This window comes from Pelophylax lessonae, assembly GCF_965119305.1.
Source record: "Pelophylax lessonae genome assembly, chromosome: 1".
In the NCBI taxonomy this organism is placed as follows: domain Eukaryota; kingdom Metazoa; phylum Chordata; class Amphibia; order Anura; family Ranidae; genus Pelophylax; species Pelophylax lessonae.
Genome location: NC_138768.1, coordinates 413,545,495 through 413,569,020, shown reverse-complemented (window position 1 = coordinate 413,569,020; position 23,526 = coordinate 413,545,495). Strand labels below are relative to the sequence as shown.

Here is a 23,526-nt window from a genome sequence, read left to right as displayed (position 1 = left end):
AGTCCTGGCCTAGCTGGCTGGTTTGAGTTCTGGACTGGCTGGCTATTTGTCTGGATTGTGTTCTGGCCTGGCTGACTGGTATAAGTTTTGGTCTGCCTGGCTTCCTGACTGGCTGAACTGAGTTGTTGACTGGTTGGTTTGTGTTTTGGCCTAGCTGGCTGATTTGAGTTCTTGCCTATATGGCTGGAATGAATTCTGGCCTGACTGGGCTGAGTTCTGACCTGGCTGGCTGGTTGGGCTGGATTCTGGCTAGCTGGCTAGATGGTCTGTATTTGGCCCAGCCAGCTTGCTGGCATGAGTTCTAGCCTGGTTAGCTGGTTTGAGTTTTGGCCTGGCTTATTAGTTTTAGTTCTGGCCTTTCTGTCTGGTTTGAGTTCTGGCATGGCTGACTCATTTGAGATCTGGCCTGGCTGGACTGATTTTTGACCAGGCTGGGCTGAGTTCTGGTCGGTTTGGCTGGCTGGCTGGGCTGGGTTCTTTTCTGGATGGCTTGGTTTGGCTTTGCTGGCTGGACTGATTTTTGCTAGTTATAGCTGTGTACATTTTGGCAATACCAGTGCATGTAACAGTATGTAATGCAACATTCAGGAGCCAGTAGTACGTAACACATAGTGAAGCAATCAGTAGGAAGTAACACAGAGCACAGAGGACTGTAGTAAGTAACACTAAATGAAGGGGGCTAGGAGTAAGTAACTCAGAGGTCAGCAGTATCTATTGTACAGCCCAGGGATCAGGAGTTAATAACATAAAGTTTAGAGGTCAGTAGTATGTAAAACAGAGTAAAGAAAGTAGAAGTAGGTTGCACAGACTGTGGGGTTCAGTAGAATTTAATGCAGATTTCAAACCGTGTCCATGTCTTTGACCTGAAATAGACCTAGGTGTACCCTAACATGGTTCCTGTACCCAGCACTGGGTAGGTTCTACGCCAGTGCCTTCCTGTTCCCTTTGTGCCATCAATATATCCCTGCCAGTGCCACCCTCATGTTCTCCTTCTTCCTCCCTCCATATACAGAGTGTTGGAAGCAAGACCTAGCTACCTGTTCTGCCCCGCTGATTCTCCAACTCTTGCTTCCAAGTGCTTAATTCAGAAATTCTGTGGTCTGGTCTGCATTTCTGTATTCTGTTAGTGCTCTCCGGGTATGGGAACAATTTAATGAACTGGACTGCATTGTCAAATTGTATGATCCCGTTTTCATGCTCGTGGACCTCAATGTCTCATTTATCTAACTGCAATCATTCACGCTTATTTCATTCCTCTGTTTTAATGTCCACTTATAACAACTTAACTGCTCTGATTAAATATTCAATGTAATTATTAAAAATATGCACTTGAAGTAAGATAAGTTGTAAGAGCACTGGATATATCTGGTAGAAGTCTGTTTAGCCTAACAAATTCAAGAAGATATAATAGAAAAAAGCAAAAAAATAAATTTCGTAAAATAGTTAAACCTATGTAGAGAAAATAGTCTAAAATGAAAAAAAAGGGAAACTTGAAGCATGTTATTTAAACAGATACAATGGCTAAATCTCTCGAGTTGAACTCATATTGTAATTTTCCAGCATCCTGTATTGGCAAACAAGTGCTCAAGCTTTTCATGCTTGCAACATACTTCAGTACCGTTCCCAGCCTTATCCTTGATCCAGTGCCGCTGCTCTTATTCAGGCAGAATGACATTCAATGTCATTCTACTCATTTTCTGTGAGCCCAGTTTGTTGCTGACTCACCCCTTGGGGGTGCATCATTACACAATTGTGGGCTTACCCCTGCACAGTGTATTAGTAAAAAAGTGCTCAAGATTTTCATGCCAACAACATACTCCAGTACTGTCCCCAGGCTTGTCCTCGGTCCAGTGCTGCCGGTCCTATTCAGGCAGAGCGACATTCAATGTCACTCTACCCATTTTCTGTGAGCCCACTATGTTGCAGACTTACCCTTTGGGGGTTCATTATCACACAGCCTGGGCTCACAGAACTCCAGGGCTGAACTGCACCAACATGGCATTTAATGAGCATTGCTCGGTCCAGGAGGAAGGCCTGCCACTGCAGAAGAGGAATGACCTGGTTAAAAGACCAGTGGATACAGGAATAGGCATGCATTGGGTTGTGTTTTTTTTTTGTAAAAAAAACTGAAGTTCCACCTTAACAATACTTCCATTTTCAAAGTCCATGGTAGAGAAGTAAGTCATCAGTGGGCCATTGTAGAACAAAGCAGTTGATCAAGAAAAGTCTCATTCTAAATAAAACTTCATGGGATGTCTCTTTGCTAAAATTATTCACCTGATCTATATACCTGAAGTCAGAATATTGAAATTGTTGGTCACAGTCTTTCAAAAACAACTCTTTACAACACAGAAACTCCCTGACTTTGAGCCCTCAGTCATACCAGTACGACTTCAGGCATGACATACGATTTACAAATTGTACCTGAATTATCTAATATGTTTCTATGGCAGTGCCTTCATAGAGACAATTTTAAGTAGTAGATTTGACAAGTAGTTTAGGTATTATTTTTTCAGGACTTCAGCGTGATTTTACTGCCATAGACTATTATGTAAATCCGTGCTGCAAATCGTTCCTGTGTCTATATCAACACTACTTGAGCCCTGAAAGAAGTGGAAGAATAACCCTTTGCTAGTTTAACTTTTGTTCATAATATCATTGTTCCTCAATGTGACATGGACAGCCCTTCTCACTGAGTAGCACTGAAGTCTTATCAAATCCTTATCAAATCCATACAAATCTCACAGAAGTAGTGCTGAAGTAGTGCTGAAGTCGAACTTTATATCGCACTACTTTAAATTGTACCTGGTGTGACCGCAGGCTTAATCCTCTAAAAATAAAAAGGCTATCCACGCTCGTATACCTTGAACATCTATTTAGGATTTAGGTATACAATATTTTTTCTAGGATATTGAGGAGTTTATAGTACATATTTTAAAGTAGAGAAGTTTTCATGACAACTTCATTTTTTAATACATGTGCATTTTTTAAAGAATTGAGTGTATAACAGTATTTTTCACATATGCCACGCCTACTGTCCAGCTGTCACTGCACTGGTTGTGTGGCAGAAAGTAAGGGGCAATTTCCGCAGTTGATACAAAAATAGAAGAAAGTCTAATTAAAAACACGATGATGTTTTAAATTGATAGGCTGTTAAAACTTCTATATATAAGCAATTAACACATTTTCCCTTCCTTGAATAGGAAAAGCAACTTAGCATGTGTCATGTACATGACATTCATACAGTATGGGACTTGTACGGTAAATGGAAAGTAACCGGTAAATGAAAAGTAATCTGACCAATTTAAACCAACCATCGCATGAAACATTGCAAGCACATAGGTCACATTTCATAAAAACTGCATGTCAGATTGCTCAGTAGATGCAGAGGAAAAGGGAGCCTAATATCTTAAGATCATTAAAGGACCGATAGGGTGGCTTGAGAAACAGGAGGGGTTAAAGGTTATTTTTTCTATTTATTTTTAACATGTTATACTTGCCTGCTCTGTGAATTTGTTTTACACAGAGCAGCTTTGAACCTCCTCTTCTAGGGTTCCCTGCCAGCGCTTCTGTCTCCTCCTCTCTTCCGAGTGCCCCCATAGCAAGCTGCTTGCTATGGGGGCACTCATGTGTGCTGGATCCCGAGCCAGGCTGTGCACATCTATTTATACATACAGAGTGACTCAGCCTGCCCTGCCCTACTGTTCCCTCCTCACTGGATTTAAATGACACCAGCAGGGGCCAATAGCAGCTGCTGCCTCCATGTCCAGTGAGGAGAGCAACTTCACTGCTCTAGGGCACAGCACTGAATCAAGATCAGGCTCAGGTAGGTATTTAGGGAGGCCTGAGGGGGAATGATCATAGAGGGCTTATTAACTTAATGCCGAGAAGCCTTAAGGTAGAAAACCTTCTGCCTTTACAACCATTTTAAGATTTGAATATAATTTCCACTGCCTATGGCTTTGGCTTTATTGAACGCATTAATAAACAGTTGGTAATCTCTGTCCAGTGGCTTATCATCCATTGTTATAATGTGCATGGTGCACATGGGCCCTAAGGCAGATGGGACCAACTGGATCCTCACACGCTGCACACATGGAGAAGCTGCTGCTCCTCCACCTGTCCTCCAAGATGTTCCCCTCTGCTTATGTGCCCCCCAACTCCTGTATCACTGATGCTCTGTGGTTCTCCTGCAGCTACCAAATTGCTCTTGCTCTTCTCTCCTCTAGCCAGCTTTGGGTGCTTCAATCCTTTCCCCCCATACTGGGCCATCCCTCATTGATCCCTGTGCTATTCCTGCAAGGCTGCTGGCCAGCTTTCCCTCCTCACCCCTCCCACCAGCTCCAGCTGCTGCTGGGGACAGAGAGTGGTGTCAAGATGGAGAGCAGGGGGAGGAGAGGGGCTGGTAAACAGGACATGGATAAACACATTAAGCAATCAGTACTGATCACTCCTGTATTCATTCATCACTGAAGCATAGTAAACTGTGTTTACTATGCTTCTGTTTGTGAATAAATAGGGGCCTTTGTACAGATATCCAAGATGTCCCCCTCCGCTTATGTGACCCCCACACCCTGTAGCACTGATGCCCTCTGGCTAACCTGAAGCTACTGGCTTCTGCGCGTTTCTCCTCCAGGCAGCTTTGGGTGCTTCAACCCTCCCCCCGCCTGTACTGGGCCCTCACTCATTGATCCCCATGCCACTCCTGCAGGGCTGCTGGCCAGCTTCCCCTTCTTGCCCCTTCCACCAGCTTCAGCTGCTGCTGGGGACAAAGATTGGTGTCAGGATGGATAGCAGGGGGAGGGGGGCCGGTAAACATGACATGAATGAACACATTGAGCGATCAGTACCGATCACTCCTATATTCATTCATCACCAAAGCATAGTACACTTTATTTACTATGCTTCTGTTTGTGACTAAATAGGAGCATTTGTACACAGACATCTAGCATTGACGCTGCAGAGAAAGGAAATGAGGGCTGTGTGCCCATCCTCAGTTTATTTCCCGATTTAGATCCCTGATGTTTAACCAACCACCCCCCCCCCCCCAAAAAAAAACATAAAACATAGGTAGGCCTTGTTTACGCAGGGCTTTAAACAGCGTACACCCATGCAAGGCCATGTTTACCCACATGAGGATGCACAAGCTTTCTGTGCATACCCGTACAGAAAGTCCTATTGAGGTCAATTGGGAAGCAGCAACTGCACAGATACAGCTGCTGCTCTTAATTCCACATCCGTGTGGGTGTATGTCCCTGAACTCACACTATCTACATTCGGGCTGTGCACCTGCACCCACAGGGATGTCAGATTGCGAGTACCAGCTCTGTCCATGCAGCCACTGCATCCCAACATATATCAATGGGACACCTGTGTATTCCTAAACTTATAAACACAGCCCTCACACAAGTGTACATTTCAGTACACCCCATTTAAACAATGCCTCCGTAGGAATTTAGCAGAAATGTTGTAAGTTATATCACGTTTATGTGTGCGAATAATGATTTTAGTGTATTTTTCGTGAAAACAGTGATCTGATAAACATTTGCGCAACTATTGCAGGACATAAAAAAAACAACCATTGCAGAGATTGTACTGCGGGTCAGTGTGTGCCAAAGTACAATCCCCCCTAGGGGGGTTATATTGGAGGATAGACTGACCTGGGCTGGGGGGGGGGGGTTATACTGGGGGACAGACTGACCTAGGTAGAAAGGATTATACTGGGGGACAGACTGACCTAGGTGGGGGGGGGGGGATTATACTGGGGGACTGACTGACTTGGGAGGAGGTGAAGGATTATACTGGGGAACAGACTGACCTAGGGAGGATTATAAGGGGGGCAGACTGACCTGGGCAGGATTATACTGGGGGACAAATTGACCTGAAAGGAAGGATTAAATTGAGGGGGGGATTGTTTTATTTAACCATGCCCCGTAAGCCCCTCCCACAACTAACACAACTTGGCACACTTACTGCTCACCATGGCATGCTGCATTCCACATTACTTTGCTACTTGGTGTGACCAAAGATGCCCTAGGTTTCACAATCTTAGCAACACCCCTGGCACAATTAAAAAAATGCAAACTCTTCACTATGATATACTAAGCACACCACTTTTTTTTTTTTTTATGAAAAAATAGGGCTCACCATATGATCTTTTATAAAATGGCCCTGTCTTTGCCTATGTATTTTTTATCATGCGGTTAGTTTAAATATTGCCCAGGTTGTGATCAGTCAGTGAAGTTTTTGGAATCCTAGGTTAATAAATGTGTGTGTATTTTAGGTATCCAATCATATTTAACAGAATTACAAAAAAAAAAAAAGATTTTACTTCTCATCAGAAACCTATTGATGAATTTATTTTCTAAAAATCTGTGGGACCTGAAAATAGATCAGGGAACCCCATTCACAGTCTCAACCCAAAAATTGCATACAGGTTTTGCCACTATTTGAAACATGAAAAATGCTTTGTTTAGTTCTTAAAATAAGGTGCAGAAAAAAATAAAATCTTGACACAATAAAACATGGGTAAAGTATATGGTAATAAAGTTTAAAATACAATTACAAAGTATTATATCTTGTTATAAAGTGATGTGTCTCTGCAGGATGACATTTTAGTGAAATTCCTGTCTCCTGAAATGTACTTGTTTAGAAGAATATTTAATAAAAGTCATTTTCACTGTGAAGTATTATCCTTGAATGTTTTATTCAGAAGTAATTCTCTACCTTGAGGTTCTTAAAACTCTCGAGAACTGCTAAATAATGGACGTAAAAGTTTTTTTATTGGGTTTTTTTTTTTTAAATAAGGCAGTGAAATTATTTGCTGTCAGTGCTGTCTGTGCAACTGATTGAAAAATTTAATTTAATTCATTCAGAAATTTTAGCAAAAAAAGAAAAAAAAATCTCCTCCAGTTGCTGTCCTTGAAACAGAAAACTGGCATTCTGTTTTCAGCAAAATCTGCAGCTACACTACATACTTTTAACTCTTTAGATATGAAGTGCATACTTTTTTGGGAAAATAAACACGTAATGTCACTGGCAAATACAGTGATCCAATTCAAATAACCAATATAAGTTTAATATCTTTCTGGTCATTTAAAATATACAGATTTTTTTAACAAAATTAGAGAACATTTACAGACACAATTAGATTACTCTTACGTGTAAAGAATAGGTATAAATAAAATAAAATAAAATAAAGGGAGTGCAAGGAAAAATGGAAATATAAGTATGAAAAAAAGGATTTTGTAATGTCCATGAACAAATTGGTAAGTATGGGACTGTAAAACTGTGTCCTTAGCATTAAACGCAATGATCCTACTGATCAGACCATGTAAAAAAAAAAAATTATAAAAAATTCCAAATTAGGGGAAATGTAAAAAGGAAACCTTGCAGTGGGGTTGTACTTACACTGTTAATTGCTCATTTTGTCTAGGGGAGAGGAGAAACTATTTTTAATAAACATAAAAGTAAAGTCAGCGCCTTAAAATAAAATACTTAAAGAGGAAGTAAAGTCAAAAAAAAAAACTGAGAAAAAAAAAGCCCTGTAAAGAGAAAGGCATAATGAGCTAGTATGCATCGCATACTAGCTCATTATGTAGTACTTACCTTAAAACGAAGCCCCCGGTGGCCGTTCCCTCAGAGCGCCTGCGCCGATGACGTCATCGGCAGTTTGCGCTGTAAATATCTCCTAAACGGTGCAAGTTTGGGAGATATTTATAGCACCTATAGGTAAGCCTTAATATAGGCTTACCTATAGGTAAAAGTTATACAAGAGGGTTTACAACCTCTTTAATCAGCAGCTTGCAAACAATGTGAATATACAAACATAAAAAACATGTGAAAAAATAGGTTGCAGCACTAAAACATAAAATTAGTGAACATATAGTGCATATGATCAAAAATAATGTACTCAGTCCATAAAACTGCAAAAAAGTCCATATGGATAATCAGTGTCAGTGTAAACAAGGTCAATTCTCCACCAGTGGTCCTTCACCCAAAAACAGTAATGCGTACTCACCAGATCATGTTGTCTTATTAGGACAGCTAATGCATTTTTGTATATTATACAGCAGGTCTTGAGCCAGAAAGCAAATATATCAATAGATATGAAGGAGAGAAAATGCTTTCCATAGTGTAGTATTTATTAAAAGACAACTAAAAACAAGAAAAAGCCAAACACAAAGGTCCAATCTTCAGAACATCACTTACATGAAAAGCCACCAGAACCCACAATAGCACTGGTGGCTAGGACCTCTGGCATGTAATACTGCTCTACGGCCGTTTCGCGTGAAAACGCTATCTCAAGACTACTCAAGATTTCTGTTTTTGGGTGAAGGACCATTGGTGGAGGATTGACCTTGTTTACACTGACACTGATTATCCATTTGGAATTTTTGAGAAACTATTTTTACTTAACTGATCCTCCATTCCCTCCACAGATGGCGCTTCCCCATGCTGTGGCAGTGGACTACCCCTCAGCGTCATCAAATCCAATGCAGAGCTATGAAAGTTTTGGTCTTGATGACATTAGGACCCTAGAATCCTGGAATGTGGGGGAAAAAAGATTCTGCAAGGACAAGTTTAGCATCGGGGAGGACTGGGTAAATAAATCTTCTATTATTGCTCCCCTAGACCCAAAAAAGCATTTAACTCTAGCAGTGCAGGCACAGCTCCACTGCAAGTGATTATTTTTTAGCAGCCTGAGGTTGGGCTTTAAGGACTAAACAGGGACTTTATGCAAAATATAAAATGTAGTAGTACTTTACACATCAGAAAAGCTGATTCGCTGTCTGCATGTTTCTAATGCAGTATGCCAGGAATACTAGCAACAAGCCAGATCATATAATGGGCTTCTATAATCCAAAGGTCTATTTGCAAAATAAGGAGTTCTCTGCCTGTTTGCAACATGCATTTTGGGCGTCTATGTATATTGAGATATACTATATATATATATATTACTATATATATAACTATATATATATATATATATATATATATATATATATATATATATATATAATATACATATATATATATATATATAAATATATATGCTATATTATATATATATATATATATATATATATATATATATATATATATATATATATATAATTATATTATGAGATATATATATATATTATCATTCAAAAAGCAATCCCTGAGCCCCAGTACTCCAATTTTTCTAGACTGAGATGGTTCACCAGTTTGCTGCAGGCAGGGAGCAGCATTTTCTCAGTCTCTTCTCCCCAAATGATCAGACTGCAACTGTGTAACTGGAGCAATTTGATGGTAAGAGGCAGCAACATGGGCCAGTCCTTGTCAGACATGTGAATAGAGCCAAGAACTGCACAAGCAGCAGCATTCTCCTGTGAGCCCAGATGATGATTTGCCCCAGGGAACGGTCCATGACAACCAGGGCTAACAGAATGTAAGGTAAGTGATGTTGGGCATCATGCAACTGGGAAGATAAATGAATGTAGACCTCAGTGAGGATTCTTATAAACAAAAGGGCAATTAAATTAACATTTTTTACCCAAACTAGAGTGCTGCTTTAGAAAAATATATCGGATGCTATGTCTGCTTTAGTAAATGGACTTCTACAGCTCACATTACACAAGTGAAAATAAACTGTTCTTTTTGAAGATTTACGGATTGTTTTTCTAAAGGTATAGAAAGTTTTACGGAAAGGTTCCACTAAAGGCATATAAAGTTGCAGTTAGTTAAATTAGACCTCCAGACAGACAGTGCGTATACTGTATATAGTTATAAGCAAAAGTTTAGGCAGCACTGGTAAGAATTACATTTTGCTAATTTCCTTTTTTTCTTGTATTCAAAAAAATTTTCAAGAAAAAAGTTTCTATGCAAAAGAACTTTCTGAAAATCACCAATTAGTTGAATCTTTTATTACCTGGCAAATTAAACAAGGAATAAATAGGGGTTGATTTACTAAACCTGGAGAGTGCAATATCCAGTGCAGCTGTGCATGGTAGCCAATCAGCTTCTAGTTTTTTTTTTTGTCAAAGCTTGATTGAAAAAGCTGAAGTAAGAAGCTGATTGGCTACGATGCTTAGCTGCAGCAGATTTTGCACTCTCCATTTTTAAGAAATCAACCCTAAAGACTCCAATAAATGTTGGTGTGGCTAAACTGCATATTAACATTAAAATCCTTTTTACCAACATAGTGAGGGTGATTTACTGAAACAGATGAGTGTAAAATCTGGTGCAGCTCTGCAGAGGATCCAATTAGCTTCCAGGCCTTATTGTCAAAGTTTATTTGAACAAGAAGTTAGAAGCTTATTGGCTACCATGCACAGCTGCATCCGATTTTTCACTCTCCAGTTTTAGTAAATCAACCAGAGTAAGGCCTGACTTACATGGTCAAGATGGTCCATTCCAGGGGGTGGCTATAATCGAGACAAGGTGACTCCTTGCACTGGAAATCTTTGACCATTCCTGATCCTTGAGTCATGGTTTTATGCCTTGCTGGCCTGCTTTGGACCTGTTCACATAGTTCTAATACCCTATGTGGAATATGATTATGGTTGTCTTTGTTGCCTATTGTTTGTTTTCACCAGTTTACCTTAAAATATTATATTCTTGTAAGCTGTTCTATGCATGCCTTTTACTGAAATTATAAAAAATAAAAGAATTCAACCAGAGTATCCAATATTTTTTACAGTCATTATTAATCTGTTTTAGAAATTCTGCTGCAAAGGCAAAATGAAGCAGCAGGCCCATGCAACTGGGTATGTTATGCCTCGTTTCCACTGAGCGGTACGGTTCGGTGCGCAATTTTTGCTGTTTCCATTGTCAAAAGTTGTGAATGGTACCCTAATTCCGAACCGTACCGTACCACTTTTTTGGGACCCTTTCGTTGGGGTACCAAGCACATTAGTACTGTACCAACAGGGTAGAGATACACTGTTGAGGTACTGTTGAGCTGAAGTACTGTTGGCGGTGGAAACGCAAGCCTGATCAAGGTGTACCGTTCCGAACCATACTGAACTGTACCGAACCAAGCCGTACTGCTCAGTGGAAATGAGGCATTAGTATTTACAACCATCTAACTGTTGGCCATACCAATAATAAAAAGGAGGCATCCATCCCTGATAAACAAAAATTGACAGATAGGCCAAAAGAGGAAGAGGTGGGACTTTGAGCAATGCCAAAGATCATGTAATCAATAGGAACAATGTTGTATAAAAAGTTATAAATTTATTGTTGATATGAGTTACAACATCCCCACAAAAAGGGACTCAAATGACAAATGGTTAAAACAACCACATAAACAATCAAACCCATGTTTGCTTTTGTTATCTTTAGGTATGTTAGGTTCAAATCGGTACAGCAAAAATGACAGCTGGAATTGAATTGTTAGTTTTAAGAGACAAACCCTCTTTCATTTTCAATACTTTTAAGTCATTCCCACAAACTAGACATTTCAAGGGCATTTTAGGATAGTGGGGCAAACAACGTGTCCCCTGTGATATCCTTGTATAAATAAGCACAGTGACAAAAATATATTTCACATTTTTTTGTAATATAAAAAATAAAACCACTATTTTTTTTATTGGTTATGTAACTTTGAAAAGTTATAAAGAATGCATCACAGCATGGCAAAAAATATAAAGGATTTATAGGGGGCTAAATACCATAGGAAATAGGGTTTCTTGACACCTCGCCAAAACGTGTGCCTACATCTTTTAATCCTTTTTGCTTATTTTAAAACACGCTTTCAAATATGTTATCCATAATACAGTACAAGACAGAGCATGCAGCTGGCACTTAACACGTCACCTCATCTCCACAAAAGCTTCATTGTTGATAAAACAGCGACCGTAAAAGAGCGCACACCTCAGAACTCCTGACATAAATAGCACATTTAACCCTTCGCCCGATGCTTTATTGCAGATCTTATGAAATCTTCATTTATTTGAGGATGCTTCAGCAAATAGGTACACGATCCATACAGTATGTTAACATATCTACCTTCAAACAGATCCCGAGTCAATCTGGTCATCTGTGTCCCTTAAGGGCTGAGTTGGAAGTAAAAAAAAAAAAAATCATGGAAAAAAAAAAAGATCAATTCACTATTCACTAGAAGAGATCAAATAAGAAAACTGCAGGGACATCACCAGGTCAGAGTGTGGGGAACTCTGCAGACCTGGTCTTCATTAAGCAGTCTCTCCGGGGATGTTACGTTGTACCTGTCCATAGGCTTATTGAACTACATAACCCTCTTCTGTTCCATCTCTCTAGGCCCAAGTGAATCATACCCTGCTGCTGACAACTTAAAGAGGGAGTGATGCTGCAACATGAAAGTACTTTTTCTCTCTCTTGTCTTAAGCAGGCATTTTTTTCTTTTTTTTTTTTTTCTTTCTTGAAAAGAGGACACAGCATTGACTCGTGACATGGAAAGATGAAATGAGAGGTCTGGGATGGACTTGGAGCAGAGCAGATAAAAGTAATCAAATGACGCTCCTGGAATGCAAATTGGCATTCTTCACCACAGCAATTGCACAACCATGAAACATCTCTGACAGCAAGCAGGATTAGTACAGAATGTTATGTAAAGCACAGAGGAGAAGAGAAAAAAAAATCCAACCCTCCAAAACAGGCTCTAAAAATGATATTTTATCCTTAGGTGTATTGCAAACTGGATTGTATAGCTAGCTTTTTCATAAAATATTCTCTAAGTGCACAGACCTCTCAAATTAAATTATGGAAAATAAATGATGCTTTCAATTTTTTATATTTTCTATCTTTATGACATTAACATTTTTTTTATGTAACTGCCCTAAAATATAAAAACTGAATTAGAACTGTAAACTTTTTTTTCAGGGTGTCTTGGTGCAGTGGATTAACATCATAGGCTTTGTCAAGCTAAGCAATCAACATTCCTAAAAACATATTATTAAAGCTTATACCTTATTAGCTAAAAATACATTTTTATTTGTGTACATTATTTAGGCAGAATAGACAGGGCTTGTAGAACAATTCATATCTGTTGTTGTGCCCTGAAGCAAGTCACAATGGTACCTTATAGGGTAGTGTAGGGTCCCTGTCATACACATTAGAACCAAATAGCCTACTGGTAGTATGTTTTAGATAACAGCTGTTTTCTTCTGATAACTTTAAAATTCTAGAATTTAGTCTGAATTTTACTATATGTGTATATATATATATATATATATATATATATATATACAGTAAACCCCCCTCCATTGCGGGGGTTACGTTCCGGACCCAGCCGCGAAAAGTGAAAATCCACGAAATAGAAAAGCCCTATTAAAATGCATTATAGGCATGTTTTTTTACTGTCACTGTACGTGTAAAAGCATTTTAAGGTCTTTAAACACACTTTTAAAACAATAGAAACTCATTTAAAAACATAAAAGATACTGAGAGACATAGCAAGAGCTATGGAAAGCACAAAAATATTTCATTTTTAATGATTTATATAGTAAAATAACATTACAAAAAAAAACGCAATATACCGGGACCGCAAAAACTGAACCGCGATGGAGCGGGGGTTTACTATATATATATATATATTTTTATATATATATATATATATATATATATATATATATATATATATACACTGTGTAATATAGTATAGTATAGTATAATATATATATATATATATATATATATATAGTATATTATATACTGTATATGAAGGTTTCTAAAAATGGTAGCCTTTGATATATATATATATATATATATATATATATATATATATATATATATATATAAATATATAAATAAATAACAAAAAAATCTATATTCTATTTTTCCCTCTCTGCCTTCGTTTTTCTCTCTTTATTTATTTATTTATTTATTTATTTATTTTTTTCTGAGCCAAAACACTGTTTCATTATAATGCAGTTATATATATATATATATATATATATATATATATATATATATATATATATATATATTTTTTTTTTTTTTTTTTTTTTGTAGTGGACATAACGGCTGCCCTGGCTAATGTTTTCTAGTTAAATTAAACATCCATCTCTGATATAACATTCCTTAACTAAATAAAGAATGGGCCCTGGCATAACAGACTTGCTGAGCTATGTAAACTCTGAAAAACACTAGCCAGCGCTGTAGCTACAACTGCTTCTAGCGGAACGTGTCACAGTTTGTGTTCTTAGTGACATGGATATGTTTTATAACTACGGCATTTTTACAGGCAATTATTTAAGCATGCTGTAGTTCTCACCCCTAAACTGCCGGAGTGTAAATAGGTCATCCTTTGGTTTCATGCAGTTTTAGTAAGTCAGACTTTGCACATGTTGTTCTGTGATCACAATGTGAACTCCAACTGCAAATGTGTAATTAAAAGACAGTGGGGGTCGATTTACTAAAACTGGAGCGTGCAAAATTTGGTGCAGTTCTGCATAGAAACCAATCAGCTTCAAGGTTTTATTGTCAAAGATTAATTGAACAAGCTGAAGTTAGAAGCTGATTGGCTACCATGCACAGCTGCAACAGATTTTGCTCGCTCCAGTTTTGTAAATCAACCCTAGTATGCATATTCAGCTATTCAAAGTAAAATTTTACACTAAATTTGTTGATGAAATAAATAAAAAAAAATGTCAAGACATCAAATTAACATTTGAAATTTTGTAAAATACACACGCAATGTTAACACATATGCACCTAGACATATATTACTTAGCAAGTTCAGATGTATGTAATATTCACTTACAATTTTATGCAAACTAAAGCAGACATTTATGTAAATATTACCTAATCTTACGTAATCTTACTTAAATTTTTACTTTTTTATCTAGTGTTCTGTGCGCACCCCCTTTAAAATTTTATAAAAAATGTTCCAAACTATTCTCAGGCTTAGGAGTTTGGGTTTTGACTTATTTTCTGTCCTTGTACCCCGCTGTTGCAGTTGATTATTTTAGAATGCCTACTGTCCAACAAGTGTTACAGATGCAAGATTTAAATGCAAACTATCATAAATCTCATGCTGCTTTCAAACTCACTTTAATTTCTCTCAGCATTCCTGCCACCACTGTGCTTGGGCAGCTCCTAGCCCACCCCCCCCCCCCCCACCATGTTTTGTTGCTTGCGTTTTTTGACAGGCCTATCTCCCACACTCCACCAGGGCCTTTGATCACTGGAACAAGACATGTCACATTAAGGAGAGAAGAGAGACACACAAAACAAAAAAAATCCAAAGCCTCCATATCTGGCCTTTGGCACTCAATGGAGGTGGGAGCAGTGCCCATCCTCCATCCCGGTCTGGAGTAAAAGTAAGGATGGAGAAGGAGGGGTGATTGTGTAAACAGGGCACCAAACACTAACTAAACACTAGCTGTGATAATCACTGGGCAGCAGCAAAAGGGATTTCAGCAAAACTGCAAGTGATAAACACAGAACTAAGCCAGAACTGGTAGGGACAATCAACTTCACTTCCTAAAATGTGCTGCCACTTGCCGGCTTGTAGAAGAAGCTTTGCTAGCAAGAGAAAGAATGTGCAGCCCATCATTGCCAACAAGCAGACTGTGATTCCTTATATATAACGCAATCGGTACGCAAAATTCAGCTTCGTATCTAATATGGCAGTCATCAAATACAATTTTTCAGAGTGTTTAAAAACTTAAGACAACAATTTCTAAATATTGAAAACTTTTAGCTTGATAGTATAGTACAGATCAATATACAGTTAGCAGTGATAATGTCAGTGCAGTGTGCATGTACATTGCGGTTGCAACAAGTCATCATTCACAAATATATATTAAGTGTGTGCAATTTATTTTTTTAACTGTTTCGCTGTTGGGTTATGTTGGAGCTCATGTGTTTTATCTATATATATGTATATCTATATATATATGTGTGTGTGTACATTGCCGTTGGAACAAGTCATCATTTAGAAATATATATTAAGTGTGTGCAATTTTTTTTTAAACTGTTTAGCTGTTGGGTTATGTTGGAGCTCATGTGTTTTATCTATATATCTATATATATATATATATATATATATATATATATATATATATATATATATATATATATATAGATGTGTGTGTGTGTGTGTGTGTGTACATTGCAGTTGCAACAAGTCATCATTTAGAAATATATATTAAGTGTGTGCAATTTGTTTTTTAACTGTTTAGCTGTTGGGTTATGTTGGAACTCATGTGTTTTATCTATATATATGTGTATATATATATATATATATATATATTATATATATATATGTGTGTGTGTGTGTGTGTGTGTGTGTGTGTACATTGCAGTTGCAACAAGTCATCATTCAGACATATATATTACATGTGTGGAATTTTTTTTAACTGTTTAGCTTTTGGGTTATGTTGGAGCTCATGTATTTTGTCTATATATAGGTATATATATTTATATATATAGGTGTGTACATTGTGATTGCAACAAGTCATCATTCAGACATATATATTACATGTGTGCATTTTTTTTTTAACTGTTTAGCTGTTGGGCTATGTTGGAGCTCATGTATTTTCTCTTTCTCTCTCTCTCTCTCACTCTCTCTCTCTCTCTCTCTCTCTCGCTCTCCCTTCTATATATATATATATATATATATATATATATATATATATATATATACACACACACACACACACTTCGGAGCTCATGTATTTGTTTGTGTTGGTTTGTTAATAAAGATATAAATATATATATATATATATATATATATACATACATATATATATATATATATATATATACACATATCACACACATTGTATACAAATAGTTAAAAAGCAAATGATTACTGCATCGCCCGCATCACCCATGTTACGTGGAGGCAGTAGCTTACCATGACTGCATGCTCCTTGTTATTTCCACAGAACTCCTGTGTTTGCTTTCTCCCCAGTAGCTGAAGCAGGAAGGGTTTGTCAGTGTCTATCCCAACTTTTTCTCCTGTCAGTAAACTTTCAGGTCCTTCCTTTTTTTTTTTTTTTTTTTCTTTTTTCTTTTTTTTTTTTTTCCCTTCCCAGGCAAAACTTGTCACTAATCTTCAGGTATTCTTTTCATTTAACAGATATCTTTACGCCAAGAATATTGGTCATGAAGGCAGGGTTTTCCCTCCTGCCAAAAAAATAAAAAGTTCAGGAAAGGCTGAAGACATCCAACTGCATCAGGGCTGAGAGTGAAGGAGAGGGAGAGAGGGGAGTATGAAGTTGAGGATGGGAGGGAAGCACTGCGATCCCCTCTCACTCACTGTGTATTTACTCTACCTAGACTGACTTAAAAAAAAAAAAGATCTGAAGGAACTGTGCTGGATGTTACATATTTTCATGACATTACACTGGGGGGGGGGGGGAGAGAGTTTATGCTGTGTGACACTCAGATAGGATCTGCTTTTCTGATTCAGTGGAAGCGTTCAGGGAGATTTGAAAAGTTTTAGTTATTTTAGTTTAGGATTGAAAGGGGGGGGGGTGAGGAAGGGGCTACAGAGAGCAGTAAAATCCTGAAGTCTTCAGTCTGTCTCTAGGTTACACAGACAGACAGACAGACTGATACTTGTGCTGAGCCTGCCCTTGCAGTTGTGTCTTCCTTATCAGCACAGCTAGTCCAGACACTGCTCCCTACACAAGGAGGTGGGAGGGAAAGCAGTGCAAAGAAAGAAATGTTAGAGCTAAAAACTTGGCTACTCCAGAAGTTTTGCCCCAAGACTAGTTGTGCCTTCTGTGGCTTCTCCTCAGCTCCTGTGTCTGTGTGTGAATGTGGGTTTGGAAGAATTTGTTTCTTTTTTTTTTTTTGCTTTTCCTTTCCTCCTCCTCAGCCGTCACGGTGTAAGTTTGCAGGGAAAAGAGTCACATCTGTGTGTGACATTGAGCCAACCCAACTAACCCTGCCCTGGAGACACAAGAAAATACAGAGCAGACTGCATCGCAATCTCATAACATATACACCCTGAGCACATGTATTTGCAGTGCACACATAAACATTAAAACACACACCCTACGCTGACACTATACACAGATAAAAGTAATTAGAACTACTGAAAATAATGATCTAATGCGGGGGCTTAACATGTGCAAACATCAGCACCAAACTGATATAATCATTGCAGCAAGTTAACACAGCACAAGGAAAGTAAATTGTATATGGTTACTTTACAATCCGTGAAATACACTTTCTTTGTTCTTTGAGGGCAAAAAAAGGAAACATACTGTATAATAAAACATACCTCCCAACTTTCTGGGATGAGAATGAGGGGCACCTATTATCAAAAGTATGTAGGTATAGGACACACCCCCTGCCACACCCTCCTAAAAGAGAATTGTACAAAAAAATCATTGTTTAACCAGTTGCCGACCACCCGCCACAGTTTTACTGCGGCAAGATGGCTCAGCTGTTCGAACCGACATAACTGTACGTCGGTCGTAAGTGGAGCTAGGGGGCGCACATGCCTCCACGATGTTCTGATTCGGTTCAGAACTGATTAGTCGTCAGGTCCAGGCCAATGATTTTTGGCCTGGACTTGGTGATTGGTTCTGACCAATTACAAAACGTCCTGTGCCTGTGTAATGTAAACACAGGCACAGGAAATTATGAAATCTTCTCTCCTGGAGCCCTTTTCGAGCGGGACAGACGAGAGCAACAGACAGTGAGTACACAAGCACTACACTGACACCAGTACACATAGGCGCATATTTACCCCCTGATCATCCCCCCCTGTTAACCCTTTCACTCCCTGTCACAGTGTACAGTATGTACAGTATACAGATGTAGCAAGGTTTCCAGGCTGACTGACTCTAGGCAGACCCCCAGGGGCAATCCTCAGTACTCACGACCTGTGTAGGCTTTCCTGGGACTGGACCCCTCTCGCTCTCCGCTGGTTCTTGGCACACCAGATCCCCCTCAGCTCAACTCAGCACTCTCTGGATTCTCAGACAGCACCCGAGACATCCGCTTCCTCTGACAGGTGGAGAGTCAGCCGTCCTCTCCCTCCTGGGACTCTGCTTCCCACCAAAGACAATGAGTCATGCTCTCCCTCAAACTTATACCCACTCCCAGAATCCTTTGCAGCAGAATCTGCCTTCTGGGGTAGTTACAAACCTGAATGTATCCCTGATTGGGTTTCCTCCACTGCCCTATGAGAAGCCTCTCACAGAGCCAGTGGGGAGACTCCCCTTTCAGCAGACACACCTGGAAACCATGACTCCCTACCAAAAAGAAATCATGGCCCTGCTGTTAGGCAGACAAAGCCCACTATACATTTACCTAGCACCTACCTGTAGGGTGCTACACAGATAATATACTGATCACTGAATTAGTATCACATGTGACTTCAGTTAGTGTGAGAAGCAGTTAGTGGCAGTTAGAGGTAGTCCTAGATAGGTTTAGGGTCCCTTCCATACATCCCCTAATAAAGATTTAACCCCCTGATCAACCCCAGTTAACCCCTTCATTGCCATGTCACAGTGTCACTATTATAGTGTACAGATCTTTTTTTCTGATCCCTGTATTAGTGTCACATGTGACATCAGTTAGCTTTAAATTTAGTTAGCATCAATACAGGATAGGGTCAGATTGCCCGCCACATATTTAGTAATACATTTTAACCATTTGATTGCCAGTGACAAACACACAAACTAAACACTTCCATTACTAGTATAGTGTCTGAACAGGTCAATATCTTTGATCAGATCATAACTATACTAGCGTCCCTGATAGTTTAGTATAGTGTTCCCAAAATGCAGCATTAGAAGGATCAGCCCCGACACCTGCCAGCTCCTGCGTTTAGCCCCTAAGCCCCCCCCCCCCCCCCCCAATAAGTGCATTATCAGCAAATTACTGTCACTTCCGATACACAGCACACTAAACCTTAGCAGTAGCAGAGTCAGGTCAGGCCTGATCTCTGCTAGAACTAGAAGTTACATTTTTGGGTAGCGTTTCAAACGGTCCTTTACAACCAGATGCTTTTTTACCTGTGAGTCACACTAGGTACCTATAAATTTATTGGCCAAAATGTCCAAACAAAGGTACAGTGGTGAAGAGGCCTACACGATGCTGAGCATGACAGATGAGAGTGATGGGGAAGCCTTACTGTCAGAATCAGGCTCAGTATTTAAACCTGTAGAGAGCACTGGCACCCTGACAGGTAGCTCTGACAACGGAGTAGTGGTCCCTGCTAAGGTCAGGCGTACCCGACCCCGTTCTACTGTTGCTGAGGTGCAACAACTGCAGGGTTCTCGTATGCAGCAGAGTGTCGGTACTAGTGCCGCTCAACCTTCTGGTGAACTGGAAAGCACCAGCCGCTTAGTACATCCTGGTCATAGTCAAACCAGCACTGCAGTAACACTTGGCAAGTCCCATAAGTCCAGTTCAAGCTAGTGCAGTGGCTAGCACAAGTAGTGTCACGCAGCCACCAATAATTTAAAGACAGGCCCATACAGCCCATAGTGTCCCTCCTTATGCGCTTGCAAATCCTGATTGGGAGCCCACCACTTCTGCAGCGCCCGTACTTCCCCCATTCATTGTCCAACCCAGAATTCAGGTGGAAACAGCCAATTTTACTCCCCTTGGTTTTTATGAGCTGTTTTTCACAGAAGATCTGTACAGATCTATTGTGGAGCAAAGCAATTTAGATGCAGATCAATTCCTCGCCGCAAATCCAAATTTGACCCGTTCCAGAGAATTTGCATGGAAATGTATCACTATTTCCGAATTTAAAACCTTTTTGGGCCTATCCCTCCTCATGGGCATTACAAAAAGAGTGAGTTGCGGTCATATTGGTCTACTGACCCAATTCATCATATACCCATGTTCTCTGCTGCCACGGCCAGGACTAGATACAAGCAAATCTTGCAGTTCATGCACTTCAGTGACAATGAACTCTGTCATCCTTGGGGTGACCCTGGATATGACCGGCTCCACAAAAGTCGGCCCCTCGTAAATCCCTTCAACGAGAAGTTTGCAGCCTTGAATAGGCCCCAACAAGTTGTCTATGTTGATGAGTACCTGATTACATTTTTTTGCTGCCTCGCTTTCAAACTGTTTCTCCCCAGCAAGTGTGCCAGATATGGGGTCAAGATGTATAAGCTCTGTGACAGAGCAACAGGCTATACATGTCGTTTCCGGATTTACGAGGGAAAAGATAGCAAGGTGAAGCCCCCCCAACTGCCCAGACTACATGGGGAGCAGCGGCAAGATTGTTTGGGACTTGGTGTCGCCCTTATTCGGAAAGGGGTACCATTTATACATGGACAATTATTACACAAGCGGGCCACTTTTTAGTCACCTTTTTTATTTTGGAATTGGCCCATGTGGCAACGTTAGACCTAATCGGATTGTAGATTCCCGACTTTGACAGGGAGAGAGAGCCTGCTTGAAGTGTAATAAATTGCTTGCAGTAAAGAGGGACACAAGGAATGTTTTCGTTCTGTTCTCCATTCACGCAGATCCAACAGTCCAAATTGCAACGGCAACTGGTGTTGTTGAGAAGCCCCTCTGTGTCCACGAATACAACCTTAACATGGGAGGGGTGGACTTCAACGACCAGATGATGGTGCCATACTTAATTGCCCGTAAGGCCAGACGCTGGTACAAAAAAAGTGTCTGTATACTTATTCCAATTGGCTCTGCTGAACGCTTATGTGCTATACAAAGAGTCAGGAAGAAGTGGATCCTCCAAAAAATTTCAGGAAGAAATCTTCACAGCCCTTCTGTATCCAGAAGGTACTGTGGCCCAAATTTACAATCCAGATGCAGTGAGCCAGCTGCATGAGAGGCATTTTACAGATGTCCTCCCTAGTGCCCCTACCCAAAGAGCAGCCCAAAGAAGATGTTGTGTCATTAGAAAGCGCGGATATAGGCGTGACACCCGCTTTTTTTGTCCCTCCTGTCCTGGCTAACCTGGTCTCTGCTTCGGGGACTGTTTCTGTCGCTACCACACACTAGTAAAGTATTAGTATAGGGTACAGCATGGCACAGTCTAGGGAACATTTTCACACAGAGTCTCGAAAGATGTTGGCTATCGCATTTTGAGTGACCCTAGCCTGGAGCAGTTTTTTTACAGTTACAAAAAAAAAATGTAACAAAAAATTACAAAAAATAAAAACAAAAATTTAAATTAAAAAAAAAAAAAAAAAAAGCCAAAAATAGTTGTTCATTTTCTGTTCTTAATCTACTTTTCTACTCTTTCTACTTTTACTGAACTTGATAATATACCACCTGTTAAACCGTTGTGTGGTCTTGGCCACTGTGCTGCAGCTCAGTTTTAGGGTCTTGGCAATCTTCTTATAGCCTAGGCCATCTTAATGTAGAGCAACAATTATTTTTTTCAGATCCTCAGAGAGTTCTCTGCCATGAGGTGCCATGTTGAACTTCCAGTGACCAGTATGGGAGAGTGAGAGCGATAACACCAAATTTAACACACCTGCTCCCTATTCACACCTGAGACCTTGTAACACTAGCGAGTAACGTGACACCGGGGAGGGAAAATGGCTAATTGGGCCTAATTTGGACATTTTCTCTTAGGGGTGTACTCACTTTTGTTGCCAGCGGTTTAGACATTAATGGTTGTGTGTTGAGTTATTTTGAGGGGACAGCAAATTTACACTGCTATACAAGCTGTACTCTCACTACTTTACATTGTAGCAAAGTGCCCTTTCTTCAGTGTTGTCACATGAAAAGATATAATAAAATATTTACAAAAATGTTAGGGGTGTACTCACTTTTATGAGATACTGTATATATATATATATATATATATATATATATATATATATACAGTTGTGCTCATAAGTTTACATACCCTGGCAGAATTTATGATTTCTTGGCCATTTTACCGAGATCATGAATGATAACACAAAAACTTTTCTTTCACTCATGGTTAGTGTTTGGCTGAAGCCATTTATTATCAATTGACTGTTTACTCGTTTTAAATCATAATGACAACAGAAACTACCCATATGACCCTGATCAAAAGTTTACACACCCAGGTGATTTTGGCCTGATAACATGCACACAATTTGACACAAAGGGGTTTAAATTGCTATTAAAGGTAACCATCCTCACCTGTGATCTGTTTGCTTGTAATTAGTGTGTGTGTGTATAAAAGGTCAATGAGACCCTTGAATCTTTCATCCAGTGTTGCACTGATGTTTCTGGATTCTCAGTCATGGGGAAAGCAAAATAATTGTCAAAGGATCTGTAGGAAACGGTAGTTGAACTGTATAAAACAGGAAATGGATATAAAAAGATATCCAAGGAATTGATAATTCCAATCAGCAGTGTTTAAACTCTAATCAAGAAGTGGAAAATGAGGGGTTCTGTTGAAACCAAACCACGGTCAGGTAGACCAACTAAAATTTCAGCCACAACTGCCAGGAAAATTGTTCAGGATGCAAAGAAAAACCCACAAATAACTTCAGGAGAAATACAGGACTCTCTGAAAACATGTGGTGTGACTGTTTCAAGGTGCACAATAAGGAGGAACTTGAAGAAAGATGGGCTGCATGATTGAGTCGCTAGAAGAAAGCCATTAAATGCCACAAAGTATCA

The 23,526-nt window shown here is 39.4% G+C and overlaps 1 protein-coding gene across 4 annotated transcripts in view; it reads right to left on the bottom strand.

Moving 5' to 3' along the window:
• BNC2 (basonuclin zinc finger protein 2) overlaps positions 1-17,135 on the bottom strand; it is an 806,895-nt gene extending 789,760 nt beyond the window's left edge. For all 4 annotated transcript variants that reach the window (XM_082242957.1, XM_082242956.1, XM_082242958.1 and 1 more), the window contains exon 1: positions 16,829-17,135. Coding sequence is in view for 3 of the 4 variants with exons in the window: in XM_082242956.1 (XP_082099082.1) it covers positions 16,829-16,831 (3 nt within the window). In the remaining variant the exon portion in view is untranslated. The remainder of the gene's footprint in view (positions 1-16,828) is intronic.
• Positions 17,136-23,526: the final 6,391 nt, after the last annotated feature.